This window comes from Cervus canadensis, chromosome 22 (genome assembly GCF_019320065.1).
Source record: "Cervus canadensis isolate Bull #8, Minnesota chromosome 22, ASM1932006v1, whole genome shotgun sequence".
Taxonomy (NCBI): Eukaryota; Metazoa; Chordata; class Mammalia; order Artiodactyla; family Cervidae; genus Cervus; species Cervus canadensis.
Window position 1 is genome coordinate 52,876,425 of NC_057407.1, and position 16,481 is coordinate 52,892,905.

Sequence of the window (16,481 nt, forward strand, 5' to 3'; positions counted from 1 at the left end):
CTAAGAATACCAGACTTCAAAGATTCTGGTTATTGTGCTCAAGGCTCCCTTGGGGGGTGGGTTGTGGGTGGGTGGTGCTGGGGGTGTGGGTTGTTTTTCTTTGCCTCACTGACTTCTTTGCACTGATCAGGGACATTCTGTGATTTTGTTGGTTGGGCTTGAAGTGACATTTTTCAGTCCTTCATTCTAAAAATGAGATGGGTCCACTTGAAATTTTGTACTTAACTACATGTGCTAATCTTATTTTTTTTAAATAGTTTTTAAAATTTATTTTGCTGTGTCGGATCTTTGTTGCAGCATGTTGGATCTAGTTCCCTGACCAGGGATCAAACCCGGGCCCCCTGCATTGTGAGCGTGAAGTCTTAGCCACTGGCCCAGTAGGGAAGTCCCAGAGAAGCTTTAAATGATTGCCTTTAGGCTGTGGAGTGTTTGGCTGTGATAAAATGCCATTATCAAGTGCTTCATTGTGCCTTGAGTTTTCCTAGTTGCTCCTCAGAGACCTCCCTGAATGGCCCCTCAGCTCTGACACCGAGAGGCCCTACGGGTGACATTGTTCAGCCCTCCCCGAGGTGACATCGCTCTGTGAAAGGCACAGGTCCCTCTGCTTGGCACCCACCAGATTGCTGGGGACATGCTCATCCAGCTGGTCTGCAAACCCCTGCCCCCCAGAACTCCAGACCAGCGCCCAATGCACAGGTCCGTGGGGACAGGCCGGGGCTGGCTTGCCTATGAAGGCTGGCCCCACAGGGCCTGCAGACTAGTTCCCTGGAGTCATTTTCCATGCTTCTGTGCTTTCTTTCCAGAGTCAACATCCTGTTCGAATATTTTGGTTCCTCAAAATTATTTTAGAGATGTCAGTTTCAAAGTCTTCATGCTTGGCCTTATGTTTATTGATAAATCAATGGGTGGGATTTGAAGCAGAAACCTCCCAGCTTGAGGACTAGCCATGGCCCGGAAACCTGGATTATTCGCTGTTTTTCAGCTTCTCTCAGCTCCTAGGCCAATTAAAAAGGAGCTTTCATTTGTGAGCCCGTTTGCAAGTCTAGTTTTAATATAGTCTTTTATTCGTTATTAGGGACAGATTTTTGTATGCAGTCTTGAAAACAGTCTTGAGAAGGCATAATTGCTGGTGATTTAATGAGTGAGAACACATTTATGCGTTTTCAGAAAAGAGCCCAGGAAGATGGTCTCACCAGTGCAGTATATTAGCCTTGCTCTGGGGCTCGCTCCTCTGATTTCAGTGAACTTGAGGGAAATTTCACCTTGGTTTGGAGGGATTTGCAGGAAATTTCACCTTGGTTTGGACAGGTGGAGGCTGCCTCCCACCTGGCTCCCTTCCCCCACGAGCATCACCCATCACCCATCACCTGACTTTGTGAGTTCCTCTTCATTCCCGAGTGGAAGAAGTACTGCTAAGAATTCACCTGCCCAGAGAGTGGGGAGTGATCAGTATCCTGGCATCGTAGCTGTGTGCTCTTAGCTGAGTTTCAGGGGTCACCTTTTCACATCCCCGTGAGGTGTGGGTACCATTACCCCTGCATCAGCTGAGGGGCAGAGGAGTTAAGGTCACCAGGCTGGTGAAGGACGGAGGACTTGGAATGATACAGGGGTCCCCAACCTCCAGGATCTAACGCCTCAATCTGAGATGGAGATGATGTAAATAGAAATAAGGAGCACGGTAAATGTAATGTGCTTGAATCATCCCCAAACCACCACCCCAACCCCCATCCGTGAAAAGATTGTCTTCCATGAAACCGGTCCCTGGTGCGGTGCCAAAAATGTTGGGGATTGCTGACCTGAGGTCTCATCTGTGCTCAGTCATGCCTGATTCTTTGTGACCCCAGGGACTCCGACCGCAGGCTCATCCATCCATAGGATTCTCCAGGCAAGAATACTGTAGCAGGTTGCCATTTCCTAGTCTAGAGGATCTTTCCGACCCAGGGATTGAACCTGTGTCTCCTGCTTTGCGGGTAGATTCTTTACCCCCTGAGCCACCTGGGAAGGTCTCATCTAAGACTTTTTTTAAAAAATGGTGACATAACGTTGTTATTGTTTAGTTGCTTCTGACTCTTTGTGACCCCGTGGACTGCAGCACGCCAGGCCTCCCTGTCCTTCACTATCTCCCGAAGTTTGCCCAAGTTCATGTCCATTGAGTTGGTGATGTTATCTAACCATCTCCAGGCATATGCTCCAGGTAAAGACGTTCTAAAGAAGCTATCACTTGTCTGATCCTAGCTCACCAAGTTTATACCCGTGAAGGAGAGCAGGAAGACCCAGCACGTGGCACTCACGGCTGCCGCACGCTCCTGCTCTGCAGAGAGGCCGCCGCGGGATGTGCTGATGGGCTGGGGTCCCCGAGGTTGGGAGGGCTGACCACGGTGGGGGGCAGTGTGGACGGCAGGGGTGGGGTGGTGCTCTCGGGGACACCTGAGTCCCCTGGGAGGACTGCACTGCCACGTAGTCCATCAGCGAGGAAGGCAGGGATGGGGGACAGAGAGCCGCCTTCTCTGGGCCCTTGAAGGCAGGTGACGGAGGCACCCACAGCCGCCTCCTCCAGGTCTCAGGGCCCCTCCTCACTGCCGCAGGCCCTGAGACCTTGAGGGTGTGGCGGTGCTCGGGGAACCAGAGGCTTCTGAGCAGAACCGGGGCGTGGGGGAGTCAGCAGGGGCCTCATTCTCCCCAGCTTCCACTTCCGGTCCCTGTTGCCTTGGCGTCAGATCTGTTCGGCATGAGCTGAAACTTGCCACCTGCCTCTCTCTATCTTCGGCAGCTTAATTCTAGCAAGGGCGCAAGTAGCCTTGAAAATGAAACTCAGGCCTGCCCACAATCCCCCAGGGTCCTGAGTAGGAGCTGTGAGCAGGGACCAGGGTCAGGTCCTCCTGGGAGACACAGGTCCACCCTCGCCTGCATCTCAGGACAGGGCCCCGGGGGTTGCCTGGGGCATCTCGGCACTGCCTGGGGACAGTGAGGGGAGAGAGGCCTGAGGCGTGGCTTTGGGGAAGATGCTGTAATTTAAGATGGTGCAGAGGTCAGCGTGCTCTGAATTTCAGCTATCTGGTGGAGTGTAGCCTGTGCGTTTATGTTACAGGGATTGACGTAACGTAGGAGGGTGAGAGGGAGAGATTTCAGTGTTGCTGTGATCTCTGCCCCTCAGTCCTGCGCCTGTGATCCTGAGTGGCCCATAAGCCTGCTTTTCTCAGGGATCCTCACTTCTCCATGTGCCTCCTGTGAGCACCCTGCCCCACTGGGGGAGACTGTGACCCCCAGACACACGCAGCTGCTCCTGGGCTCACCCGGCCTGCTGTCTGTGCGTTGGCAGGTCTGACTTGACAGGACTTCACCCGGAGTGAGGGTGAGGGTTCTGGACAAGCCTGGTCTGTTCCATCAACTGTGGCTCATGGGCGATTCAAGGAGTTTCCAAGAGTAAACGGAGTGACTCTTCCAGCCCATCTTTATGTGGGCTTTGGAAACTCGGCACTTGTGTCCCCTCTGTACCTTCAGACTCTCCTGGCGAGCTCCCCAGGGCTGAAAGGGGCACAGACACACCCACAGTGTCTCTGCTGGGCAAATTCTAGCTCGATGGATTGATTGATTTTTTTATTTTAATTTTATTGTCAGCTGTACAGCAAAGTGACTCAGTTCTATGTATATACGTATACACACATTCTTTTTCATATCCTTTTCCATTATGGTTTATCACAGGATACTGGATGTAGTTCCCTGTGCTATACAGTGGGACCTTGTTGTTCATCCATCCTGTGTGTACTGGTTTGCATCCACTAACCCCAGCCTCCCACCCCACCCCTCCCTCAGCTCCCTCTCCCTTGGCGACCACAATTCTGTTCTCCATTTCTGTGAGTCTTTTTATGTTTCGTTGCTGCTGTTGTTGTTCAGTCACTAAGTTCTGTCCAATTCTTTGGGATCCCGTGGACTGCAGCACGCCAGGCTTCCCTATCCTTCACCATCTCCTGGAGTTTGCTCAAAGAATGTCCATTGAGTCAGTGATGCCATCCAACCATCTTCTTCTCTGTCGTCCCCTTCTCCTCCTGCCCTCAGTGTTTCCCATGAGCATCAGGGTCTTTTCCAGTGAGTTGGCTTTTCGCATCAGGTGGCCAAAATATTGGATCGTCAACTTCAGCATCAGTCCTTCCAATGAATAGTCAGGGTTGATTTCCTTTAGGATTGACTGGTTTGATCTCCTTGTTGTCCAAGGAACTCTCGAGAATCTTCTCCAGCACCACAATTTGAAAGCATCAATTTTTCGGCACTCAGACTTCTTTATGGTCCAACTCTCACATCTGTACATGACTACTGGAAAAACCATAGCTCTGACTAAATGGACCTTTGTTAGCAAAGTGATGCCTCTGCTTGTTAATATGCTCTCTAGGTTTGTCAATGCTTTTCTTCCACGCCGCAAGCATCTTTTAATTTCATGGCTGCAGTCACTATCTGCAGTGATTTTGGAGCCCAAGAAAATAAAGTTTCTCACCATTTCCATTGTTTCCCCATCTATTTGCCATGAAGTGATAGGACCAGATGCCATGATCTTAGTTTTTTGAATGTCGAGTTTTAAGCGTTTTTCACTCTCCTCTTTCACCCTTATCAAGAGGCTCTTTAGATCCTCTTTGCTTTCTGTCTTTAGAGTGGTGTCATCTGAGATTGTTGATATTTCGCCTGGCATTTCTCACAGTGTATTCTGCATATAAGTTAAATAAGCAGAGTGTTTCACAGATAAGTTCTGTTTGGTAGATAAGTTCATTTGTGTCGTAGTTGAGACCCCATATATCAGTGGTACCATGTGGTATTTGTCTTTCTCTGTTTGGCCTACTTCACGTAGTGTGATCATCTCTAGTTTTATCCGTGTTGCTGAAAATGTGATTTTATTCTTTTCATGGCTGAGTAGAACCTAGGCCTGTTGACTTAGATGCTTATCTAGCCTCAGAGAGAAGTGCCAACTGAGTTTTCATTTCTTCACTCTCACTGAGGAATGCTCAGTGAGTAGTTGTGAAGGCCGGAGCCCCAGGCAGCCAGAAAGGGTCCCCAGGGTGCACTGAGCCTCCTTATTCTTCCCGGTGGAGGAACCAGAGGTCCAGGGAGGGGACGTCACTGATGTTCCTGGTCGCGTGGATCCGGCTGAAGCACACCTTGCCCGTTGCCAGGCCAGCGTGGACAGGAGTGGAGCTTGGAGGGCACTTCTACAGGAAGCAGAGCCCCAGGTGGGGTGGGAGGCCGGGAAGGCTCTCACATGGAGCGAACCTCAGGAAGCCCATCCTGCCGGTTCCCAGGCCTCTGCCAGGCAGGGAGGTGCTGGGCCTCGGTGGGGGAGCGCAGCAGGCGGGAGCTGGACAGTGATGCTCCCGCCATCTAGCAGCCCGGGGAGATGGTGCGTGCAGCCGTGGTCACAGCGGCCTTTGAGAACTTGATCCAAACTATCGTTCTTTCCCCTAGAAAAAGAGAGAACCCCACATCATTTGCAAGAGGATCAGAGCTCTCCAAGTCTAGTGCTCAGCTTCCAGGGTGGGCTCCCTTAGGTGGTGGCAGAAGCAATGCACTCTGATTGCTAACTTCCTGAGAACCTTTGAGGTTGTCTCTTGTCCTCAGAATAAAGGCAGAACTCTTTAGCAGGCTTTTTCGAAGTTTAAAGATGCAGTCTGGCCCCTGTAGACCGAGCAGCCTCCCTTTCTCCCCCAGGGGCCTTTTCTCAGCCCCCGTCACCCCCACCCCGTGCTCACCTGGCTGCTTCCCACCACAGGGCCTTTGCACATGCCTTCCCCAACCTGAGACTTTCCCCTCCCGCCCTCCCCCACTCAGCCCTTAGCCCAGCTCCTGTGTCCCTTCCCCAGGGAAGTCTGTCCTGCCAGGTCAGCTCCTCCCCTTGCCTCCTCATCACAGTCATGGTTCTGCTGGCCCCTCAGTCACACCCACCTTTCTTTTCACCTTCTTGAGGGCAGAGAATGCGTCAGTCTGGTTCGCTGTGTGTTCTGGGTGCCTGACACGCAGCAGAGGACGGTACACAGAGGAGCGGCAGGTAGGCAGCTGGCCTTTGCGGAAGCGGGAGGCGTGACGTCCGTGGCAGGAGCGGGTTTGGTTTCTCATCTTTGCACCTTCTGGGCCCCAGTGACGCTGCACGCCCAGCTTCTATGCCCTGGTGCCAAATCAAATCTCAGAGGCCAAGTTCTGGGTGAGGTAGAAGAGCCCATGGTGGGTTCCTGGCCTCCAAACGGTGTGTCCCAACCCAGGAGGATGGGATGAGGAGTTCAGTAGTTCAAGGGTGGGCTTGCTGACAAGACGAGGCTGTGTGCAGGATCCACATGTCTCCTCTCTACGTCTGTGGCTCTACTCCTGCCCTGGAACTAGGTCCATCTGCGCTGTTTTTCTAGATTCCATGTATGTGTGTTAATATATGGTATTTGTTTTTCTCTTTCTGACTGACTTCACTCCGTACGACAGACTCTAGGTCTGTCCACATCTCTCTGAATGACTCAGTTTCACTCTTTTTTATGGCCGATACTCCACTGTACACGTGTACCACACCTCTGTAGTCCATCCATCCATCGGTGGACGTGTAGGTTGTCTGCGGGTCCTGGCTGTAGTCAGTAGTGCGGCTGCTCCTTTCTTGGTTAGCAGCTGTTCGGATTTGCCCTTTGGACCTCCGGGAAGGTCCAGGGGGCTGGAGTCTTGCCGATGAGGAGCGGGGGGGGCCACGGAGCCCTTCAGGGCCCCGCTGGGTCTCAGCAGCCGCCCTCTGTGCGGCGTGGCGAGCCTGACGCGCCGTCTGCCCCCAGGTGTGCTGCGGCTCCTGGAGCACGGGGAGGAGTATGTGTTCACCCTGCCCAGCGCCTATGCCCGGTCCATCCTCACCATCCCATGGGTGGAGCTCGGAGGCAAAGTCAGCATCACCTGCGCCAAGACCGGCTACTCGGCCACCGTCACCTTCCACACGAAGCCTTTCTACGGGGGCAAGGTCCACAGGTAGGCGGCGGCCAGGGCCGGCCCCGGGTCCATCTGATCATGAGGCCCCAGGTCCCTTCTCTCCATCCGAAGCCTGGGTTCCAGCTGGGAGATGCGTTGATGATCAAACTCCAGTTAACGCGTCCTTTTCAGATGACGGGTCTCCGGGGGAGAGCTCTGACCCCTTCCCAGTCCGGCGAGGTGCGGAGATCAGGGCTTCTGGGGTCATTGTCACCTCTCACTCCCCAGGCCTCCGCCTGACCTGTTCTGACACAGTTGGCCCATGAGCTCCACGCAACACCCTGAGTCCCGTGTCTTTGAGAGCAGGACTGTTTCTGTCCTTTGGGAACCTAGGAAGCATGCCTTAAGACGTGGAAGGAGACGGCCGCTGTTGGAGTGGAGCGTCACCTCGTTTTCTTGGTTCTGGCTTTAAGACTCTCCCCCTTTGGAGCAGATCACCAGATAAGCAAGCCCCCATCTTTTACCTTTCCCTTGGAAAGCTGTCCTGGGTGGCGTTCCCTTAGGGGTGTTGGAGTGTCCCCCGGACAGTGGATGCCCTCCTGGCCGTTTCAGGCTGGACACATCGGCTCCTAAGAGCCAACTGTGTGTGTCTCTCCCCAGCTCTGTGGCCCCTCATCCCGCCTGGTGGCTTGAGATCCGCCAAGGTTGGGGCAGGGAAGGAATTCACGGAAGGGCTGCAAACCGGGTGTCTCCCCCGTGGCGAGCCCATTGTTGAAGCGTGACCAGCACAGCACAGACGCCCTTCCCACAGGATCCGCCAGAGAGTCCTGGGTGCGCCCTGGGCCCCCGCCGTGTCCAGGCTCAGGGGGAGTGCTTCCAGGTCTGTGTTCAGAAACTCCATGTTCATCCGGAGTGTGGCCTCTAGGAAAAGAGGACCTGGGCTCCTCCACCTCTCATTCCTGCTGTGTTGTTCTGCCCGCAGCAGGCTCCTAGGGAGAGGGAGTGGGCTCTGCCTTCCCCAAGAGCTGAGCCCCTGATTCCCGGGCTGGGTGGGCGAGGCGAGAGGCCGCACACCTCCACCGGGACCCTTGTAAACCAGGCTGCAGGGAGTCGCCCTCGTTTAGTGATTGAAAAGTGCTCCTGAGACTCTTACGTTCTTCTGGTGGTTGAGATGTGCACTATTACTATTATTACTAAAAAAACAGAATTTTTGGCCGCACCCCACAGCATGTAGGATCTAGTTCCCTGACCAACGACCATAGTTCCACCAGGGTTGAACCTACCACCTTGCCCTGGAAGTGTGGAATTTTAACCACTGGACTGCCAGAGAGGTCCCAGAATGTACACTGTTAGGTGCGATTTGAGGAAGAAGGGTGATTTCCACCCCAATAATAACATTTTGCAAAACCTTTGCATGTTTATTAAAACTAAGAAATTAATGAGATTCAACTAAAGAACTCACAATAAAGATCAGTAAAGCATGTATAATTTTAAACTGCCTAATTTGTTGTCAAAAATCAATAAAACAATATTAATTGAAAACAAACTGAGAAGACTGAGGAGGGGATAAATTAGGACTTTGGGATTAACAAATACATACTTTATATAAAACAGGTAAACAACAAGGACCTACTGTATAGCACAGGGGACTCAGTGTCTTATAACCTATAAATGAAAAGAATCTGAAAAATATATATACATGTTCATGTATGTGTGTGTAACTATATGAACCACTATTTTCTTGAAACTAACACAATATTGTAAATTAAGTATACTTCAATTAACAAAAACTAAGCAGTTAACATTGCTGTATCCTTAGACTTTATTCAGATCTACCTGTTTGCCCACTGATGCTTTCCTTATCTGCTCAAGGATGTTAGATTACATTTTAAGAGCTAGTCTTTGAGCAAAAGAGCAGCCCCATAAAAAAAAAAATCTGCCCATGTGAGCATACCTTTAGAAGTCAGTCTGTGCTCTGATAGACTCACAGTGTGTTCACGGCACTCTTCGTTCACTCAGGGTCACAGCAGAAGTGAAGCACAATCCCACCAACACCATCGTGTGCAAAGCCCATGGGGAGTGGAACGGGTCCCTGGAGTTCACCTACAACAACGGGGAGACCAAGGTCATCGACACGACCACACTGCCCGTGTACCCCAAGAAGATCCGCCCCCTGGAGAAGCAGGGCCCCATGGAGTCCAGGTGGGGGCCAAGCTTTGCTGTCCCAGCACGTGACCCTGGCAGAGAGGACGTCCCAGGGGACGGGGCCAGAATCATGCTCTGATTCCTTTAACGCTATCCTCTGGGTGTCACTTACGAATAGACTGGTTGTCGCTTTCAGTTTAGTTGTTCTGCGATCGTAGGGCAGAATGTGAAGACAGCCCGCCCGGACTTTACTGCCTGTCTTATAAGAAGTTGTCAGCTCTGCTGGTCTGTTATGTAATCACTAAGTTAAGTACAGAGAGATGTTCGTGATCAAAAAACCATGCAATTAAGCAATGAGATACTTTTTCTTCTTACCAGATTAGCAACATAATTTAAAAAAATTCTGTGCTGGCAAAACTGTGATAAAACTGACACTCTGTGTCTTATGCAGGAAGGTGCCAGGTTCGCTGCAGGGACCAGTAGCTTTAAATTCGTGACTTCTCCTTTATCTTGTAGTCGCTTCTGGGAATCTCATGTAAGGGAGACTCCTTCAATTCACAAAAGGTTTTAAAAATGAAATTTGGGTATGTTTTTTTCGTTAAACAACAAACAGAAACCATCTAACAGTGCAGTGATTTGGAGAAAACAGGTTAAGTGAGTAAAGGAGAATCCACTCTGTCACATGAATATTCTGCAGTCACTTAACGTGATGTTTATGCAGGTATAGAAGCAGAATCTTCTGGAAATGTGCAATTAAAAATTTTTAATCCAGGAGTTCAGCCAAGTTTGCCCCACAGGCCAGATCGCACCTTGTAAACAATTTTTGTAAAATTTTGCGGGAACACCGCCGTGTTCACCTGTTTGCATCTTGTTTGTGGCCACCGTCTTGCGACAATACTAGTGAAATGGTAGTGACCAAGACCACATGGCCTGCAAAGCCTAAAATGTTGGCTCTCTGGCCCTCACAGGAGAACGTTTGCTGGCTCCTGCTCTTATTGAAAAGCATGCTGCTCTATAGAAAGATGACGTGGGATTAACATGAAATCACAGATGATCCCGTGAAAGGGTTTGCCATGACCAGAAGAGTTTGCCACCAAATTGGAAAAGTGTTTATTATGTGGAAATGAAGCCAGGGATACCAGTATGTGTAAATCATACGTTGTCACCGAGTTTGCTAGAAAGAGGGCTGCGGTGTCCTGGAAATCTGGCTTTGAGCTAGGAGTCGTCCACTGGTGCCCGTTGATGAGAGTGTAACCTTCCCCGTGTTGGGAGGGCATAAACCCAGCCCAGTGAGCCGTGATGGGATGTGACCCCTGCCCACGTGGCCTCTGATGACGCCTCCCCCCAGTCAGGAGCCCTGCGGCCCCCTGTCACAGCCCCAGTTGTTTCTGGCGTGGCTGTGGATCACCAAACTGTGATTCCCGTGGGCTGAGCTTCCGAGGATGTCCATGCCTTAGCCGGTCCTTAGGAAGCCTCTTGGAGCCAGGAGCTCAGGCCCCTGCCTGGAGCAGAGCGGATAGGGGATGGAGTGTGGAACGGGAGAGGGGCGAGGGTTGACGCTTCTTGTCTCACACACGTGGACTCCCTGCCACCTGGAGCTGGGCCGTCGGCAAACCCAGCCGCCCACCTTGTTTCCCGTGGTGGGAATGGCCCAGAGGTGCGGTGCCTGCCGTTCGGAGCACCTGAGCCCGCTTACACGCAGGCCAGCCAGGCCCCACCTGCGGAGGCCAAGGAAGGCCCGCCTGGTGGCCTCGGCCCCATAGGGGCCCAGCCCCCACCTGCCCCATGGCAGGGAACCCCTACCCCGTTGTGGGAAGAGAAGCTGCTTTTCATCAGCCACCCCCGTCAGCGTGCTCACGATGCCCCGAGCCTGGCCTGCGTGCTCCGTGGCCAGGCCTCCAGGACCTCCCTGCTCTCCGTAAGGGCTCCCCTGGGCTTCCTTTTTGCTTTTCACGCTGACCTGCTCCTACCCTCCCAGCCCTGGAGGCTTTTCTGCCCTGCGTTTTGGCCTGAAATTCAGTGCCTTCCCCGGCGAGCCCTGGCTTGCCCCTCCAAGGGGCTCCAGGTGGAGCCTGTGAATGAAGGGGCTGAGGCCTTGAAGTGGGCTGGCTCCTTGCTCACCAGCCGCGGGGGCTCTCTGCCCTCTAGTTTTGAGGCCGCTATCCTATGATGGGACTTGTCAGGGGAAGTCCTGTCCTGGGAGCACCCCCACCCTGGATGTCCGGGCACCCGGTCGTTCCGTCTGCACGAGATGTGTGTTGAAGGTGGGGGCAATGGAAAAGCCAGTGTGAGGCAGCGACCAGCCCGCCCTGTCTGTTTCCCAGCCCCCTTTCCTCTTTGAGTCCACCTCTTCCCCTCTAAGCTCTCAGGGTGCGGTAGAAAGAGCGAGGGCTGGGAGCCCGCTTGGACCTGGCTTCCTGCCCCGCTCCAGAGCTTTCTCCTGTGTGCGCTGGGAGCCGGGACGCCACTGTCCCCAGCGCTTTGTGCGGTGGGGCAGTGAGCGGGGCGGGCAGTCTGGCCTCTGCAGCCTGAGCCCAGCTCCCGTCTGGACTTGGATTCCCCAGGAGGGCTGCCGCCTTGGCCGGCTCGGCCGCTCCGCCGCTGACTCCCTGGCCTAGGAGCTAACAGGGCTCCTGTGCTCAGCCTGCTGCAGAGGTATCCGTGTCCCCCAGGCCAGGGAGGGCGTGCTCACCGCGGAGAAGCCTGCCGTTTCTTTTGTGCAGATCTGGGCGGGTCCTGATATGAGAAAGTGAAGAAGTGTCCCCTTCACCTAAATGCGGGTTCCCCCCCCCCCCCCCAACTCAGCTCCAGCACAGGGTGGGACTGGGGGGAGGTGTTTCCTGAGGAGGGAAGCCGATGGCTTCTCCAGTAAACGAATGAATGAATGAGTCTGCGTGTAGACACCGGAAGGTGGTGGATCCTCCAGTGTCTGTAACTCCTAGTATGGGGTTCCCCTGCGGGAGCAGCCACTGTTTACATCCATCAACTTGCTGAACTCGGGCAGCTGGCTGCGCTTGGTGGGGGTCTTGTTTTCTCTGCTTTAGGATGGGGTCCTAACATCACGTCTGTGTCACTGGGGTGTTGTGATGATGAGTTAATGTAAACTGCCTATAAACGAGGTGCCCACCGCGTGGCAGGGTCTGCGTGGATTCTGTCTGCAGGGAGCAGCGGGATTCCTCCCGTCACCCCTAGACTGGTCCCTGGGCTCTCAGAGCCCGGGAGGGCAGAGGGGATTCAGAGTTGGGTGCAGATGGGGCTCCGGGCCTTCCTCGCCGGGACCGCAGCCTCGGCCGCTGGCCCTGCCTGACTGCTAACTGTGCCCCCCGTGTTCCCCCAGGAACCTCTGGCGGGAGGTGACCCAGTGCCTGCGCCTAGGGGACATGGAGGCGGCCACCGAGCAGAAGCGGCGGCTGGAGGAGAAGCAGCGGGCGGAGGAGCGGAAGCGGGAGAACCTCCGCGCGCCCTGGCGGCCCAAGTACTTCATCCAGGAGGTGACCCGGCCGGCGTCCGGGGCGGGGTGGGCGGGCTGTCCGTCACGGCCGCGGGCCGGGCAGGGAGGGCGGGGGAGGACCGGGCACCGCGGCCGCGGCCCCAGGGCCCTGAGTGCCGGCTGCCCTCACGTTTCCCGTGGAGGAGCGCCCCTGCCGGTGGGGAGGTGCACTTGGGGGCCGCGGCTCGGGACGCGTCGGCTTAACAGAGATCGCAGACCTGCTGCTCTGCCTTCTATAGCAAATTAGTGGGAAAGGCTGGCCCAGCCCACCTCCTCACCTGGGGAGGTTGGGACCTTCCTATGACAAGCACCTCTTTAGAGCTTTGCCTCCTGTGGGGCCAGTGGAATGGACTTGGAGGGAGAGACTGGTGGGGGGTGGGGGAGGGTTGTCCCAGGTCACCATGAATCCTGGGGAAACCACTTCCCCGACCCAGCACCCTGCCCACCTGCTGGTCAAAGCGCCGCGTGCCCAATCTTTGTGGCGCAGCTGGGCAGCATCCTGAGAACATAATTGGAAACAACAAAAGTGCAGGAGCCACAGTTTTTCAGGCAGGGGGTCAGGAGTCTGAGACAATCAATGAGAAACAGGCCGGTGGGGACCAGACAGACCCCAGTCTGTACCTGAAGGGGTGGATGCTACTCACCTCCAGGCCATCACAGGCCGATGACCCAGTTCTTCACGAGAAGCCAGAAATCGGCATTTCTGTGGGAGATCAGATACTCAGCTGGTGTTGAGGAATCTTGAAAGGTTTAAATGCTGAGGGCCAGTGGCAGTCTGTCTGGACTGTCCCTGTCCGGGTGCTGGCGGGGTCTGACTTGCGCTCCGTGGAAGCATGACCCCGAGTAGCCGGAAGGCTGCAGGGAGAGAGGGTGACCATCAGGTGGGCTGGGACCACCCCCCAGAGGCTGCAGCCAGGGCTGTGGGCTGAGCGTTGGCGTCACGGTTGGCCGCTGCCTGAGACAGGAAGCCTGCCTGGGGACACTGAGCGGGTCCTTGTCTGGAGGGCTTGCCCAGGGCAGGTGACTCTATATTAGGGTTCTCCAGGGAAACAGCACAGAACCAACAGGAGATAGGAGTTCATGTAGATTTATGATGAGATGGTGGAGGCTGCAAAGCTACGAGATCTGTGGGTTGCAAGCTGGAACTGCGGGAAAGCCAGTGGTTTATTCACTCCAAAGCCTGAGACCCGGTGAGTTGATGGTGTGAACCTCTGCTCAAGGGCAGAAGTCCAGATGAGTGAGGCAGGACAGACAAGGCCGATCCTTACCTCCTCCACCTTCGGTTCCACTCCGGCCGGGGGAGATGGGGTTATCCCCTCCCCCGCACGGGGGCAGGGTATCTACCGCACCCCACCCATGCCACCCTCCTCCAGAAACACCCTTACCCTCAGACTCAGAAACAAAACTTAACTCGGGGCTGGTCACATCGACACATCAAAGTAACTATTACGGGATCCCCCAGGATCCGACTGTGAGCTAGATATCGTCTCCCAGAGACAGCTGTGTGGCTTGGCTTCTGTGGAACGCTGCACGTGAAGAAGTAAAATGACAGCAAGCCCCATTCTTTTCCCCCTAGAGGGTGTACTAAAAGCCAGTCAGTTTCTAACGGAGGTTTGAGGACACCTGAAGGATACAGACCACCCCAGCCTGGTTGCCGAGCAGTAGGCTCCTCTAGGCGGGCGCCGGGCCCCACGCCACTGGGAGCCTCGGCTTTTCCTCACTGGTGCCGTGTGTGACTGGTGTCGTCTCCCGGGGCTGCCGCCTGCTGTGGCCTTTAGCCAGCTGTAAAGTCATTGCCCTGGGCAGGCTCCTCCTGCTCAGGCCCTTGTGTTTTCTCTTTCTTGTCCGTTCATCCAAATACCGTCCTTTTTTTCCCTCCTGTCCTGCCGTTTCAAGGTGCTTTTTCTTTTGGGGCCAATTAATCTTCCTTGATGGAAGCCAGACAGGCCGTCCGCCGCCTCTGTGTTGTTTTGGTCATTTCGTGGGGTTTCCTCCTGAAGTGGCAGATGCGAAGGTCCCGGGGGCGCCAGGAGGGTTGGTGAGACCAGCAGCGTGGCTGGGCTGTGCGCCGTGGGGAGCGAGGCAGGGGCACAGGCTGGTGGGAGCCAGCGCTGCTCCACAGGGTCCTCGGGGCTGGGCAGGGAGGACCCCTTTGCTTCTGCCCTCGCCTCGCCGACAGTCCCCACGTATTGACGAGTCCTCCTGTCTCTTGCAGGGTGACGGCTGGGTGTACTTCAACCCCCTGTGGAAGGCACACTGATGGTTGGAGAGGCAGAGCTTTCAGAAATAGCCCTGATTTTGTAGGAATTAAAGTGGTACGGTATCAAGGTTCTGCGGGTCTTCCCTGAGACCACCCGAGAACACTCAAGACGCGGTACCTGAGAGAGAGATTCTGTTGTGAACGATGCGCCCCCAGACTCTGCCGTGGGATCGAGCTTATTCAAGAGCCATGTGGGCTTGCGTGTGCACATGTGTCTGTGTGCAGAGCTCCCCGCACACCGTCTGTTCACACGCATGCGCTCTGTCTGCTGGGTATCACTACACACGGAAGCACCGCACTTACCAACAGCGATGTGGGTGATTATGAGCTCCTTTTAATCAATGAGGTTTCAAGTTTTCTAGTTTTCACTTTTGCCAAAAAATGTTTTGCACTTACAAAGTATTCTCCAGTCGACAAGTCCTGTCCAGACGAAGGTGAACGGGCGTGGCCGGACTGCCATCCGTCTGGTGGAAGGTGGCTGGCTGCCACTTCACATCATGGCTGTGATTCCCACTCTGCCCCCAACTTCGTTGTTTGTTTGTCCATGCTCAAGACAGATCATCTGCATCTCCTGCGGGATGGGGAGTTGGTAGGAAGCTGTTAAAGGTGTAGGCTGGAGCCTTCCCGGATGGAGCGCCCCCTGGGAGAGCCCACAGCCAGGCCTGCCTTGGGATGGTCCTCCCACGTCCTTGCCCCAGAAGCTTTCTGATGATTTCTTATGCTCAAAGTGCTAGGCATAGTTTTCAGAAGCTGCTGCTTTCATGGTAGAAAACAAGTCCTGTGGAGACTTCACTACTTTTATCTTTGGAAAAAGGGCTTTAGAAGTGAGATATACGCATGCACATACAAACATGCACTACCACAGCCTTGTATTTCGTTTGGGGAAAGAGAAAAGAATACCCAGTGAATTTTTTTTTTTTTTAAGCACATCTCCCTCTCTTGTTTGACCCAAACTCTGCAAGGAAACCACTGTGATTAAAACATCCATACAGCCTGCCTAAGTGTTCCATGGTTTCAGTTCAGTTCCAGTCTTCAGCCTTTACAAATGAGGTCAAGACATGACCAGAATATAAAGCAAGGAGAAAATGAAGTATTTGATCTTTGCTCAATGCTTAATTTATTTTTTACTGTGCCACTCTGAGAATATTTATACAATCCAGTAGCATGAATGCTTCTCTGTAGTAATACGAATTCTGTGCCTTTCGTCTGCTTTCTTAAGACCAATTGTTCACACTTTGTAGACATTAGACAAATATATTTCGATTAAATACTCTACTTATCTGCGTGTCTGTGCTTGATTTTCAGGGATTCCAAAGTTCTGTTGGAATTGGTGGCTCTGCATGAACTCATCTTTTATTGATTAGTGTTCATTTGATGTGAACAGCCATTATATTTCCATCAAAACAGTGTTTTAAACACATTAAACATCATATATGGATATTTTCTGATAAGTTCATAAGAAAATTTAACTTATATCAGGGAATGGTCTTGTTTTGAGAAGTGACTTACCAGGCAAAATGATAAGGTAAGCCTGTTCTGGTTCATTGTCTTAAGACATCTAGAAGGAGAAAGTGGAATCATTTTATTTCTGAGAGGGAAAGCAGAATAGATATATTTTGAGAGGGAAATCTATAGTGAGGAGACTGCAAAGTAATCACCGTGTGTTTTTAGGTT

General features: G+C 53.4%; 1 protein-coding gene across 4 annotated transcripts in view; it reads left to right on the forward strand.

Moving 5' to 3' along the window:
- The window catches only part of OSBPL10 (oxysterol binding protein like 10), a 308,456-nt gene extending 292,366 nt beyond the window's left edge, over nucleotides 1-16,090 (forward strand). For all 4 annotated transcript variants that reach the window (XM_043443183.1, XM_043443184.1, XM_043443182.1 and 1 more), the window contains 4 exons: nucleotides 6,786-6,972; nucleotides 8,932-9,114; nucleotides 12,395-12,548; nucleotides 14,763-16,090. In XM_043443183.1, the coding sequence (XP_043299118.1) occupies nucleotides 6,786-6,972; nucleotides 8,932-9,114; nucleotides 12,395-12,548; nucleotides 14,763-14,807 (569 nt within the window). In that variant the 3' untranslated portion in view covers nucleotides 14,808-16,090. The remainder of the gene's footprint in view (nucleotides 1-6,785; nucleotides 6,973-8,931; nucleotides 9,115-12,394; nucleotides 12,549-14,762) is intronic.
- Nucleotides 16,091-16,481: the final 391 nt, after the last annotated feature.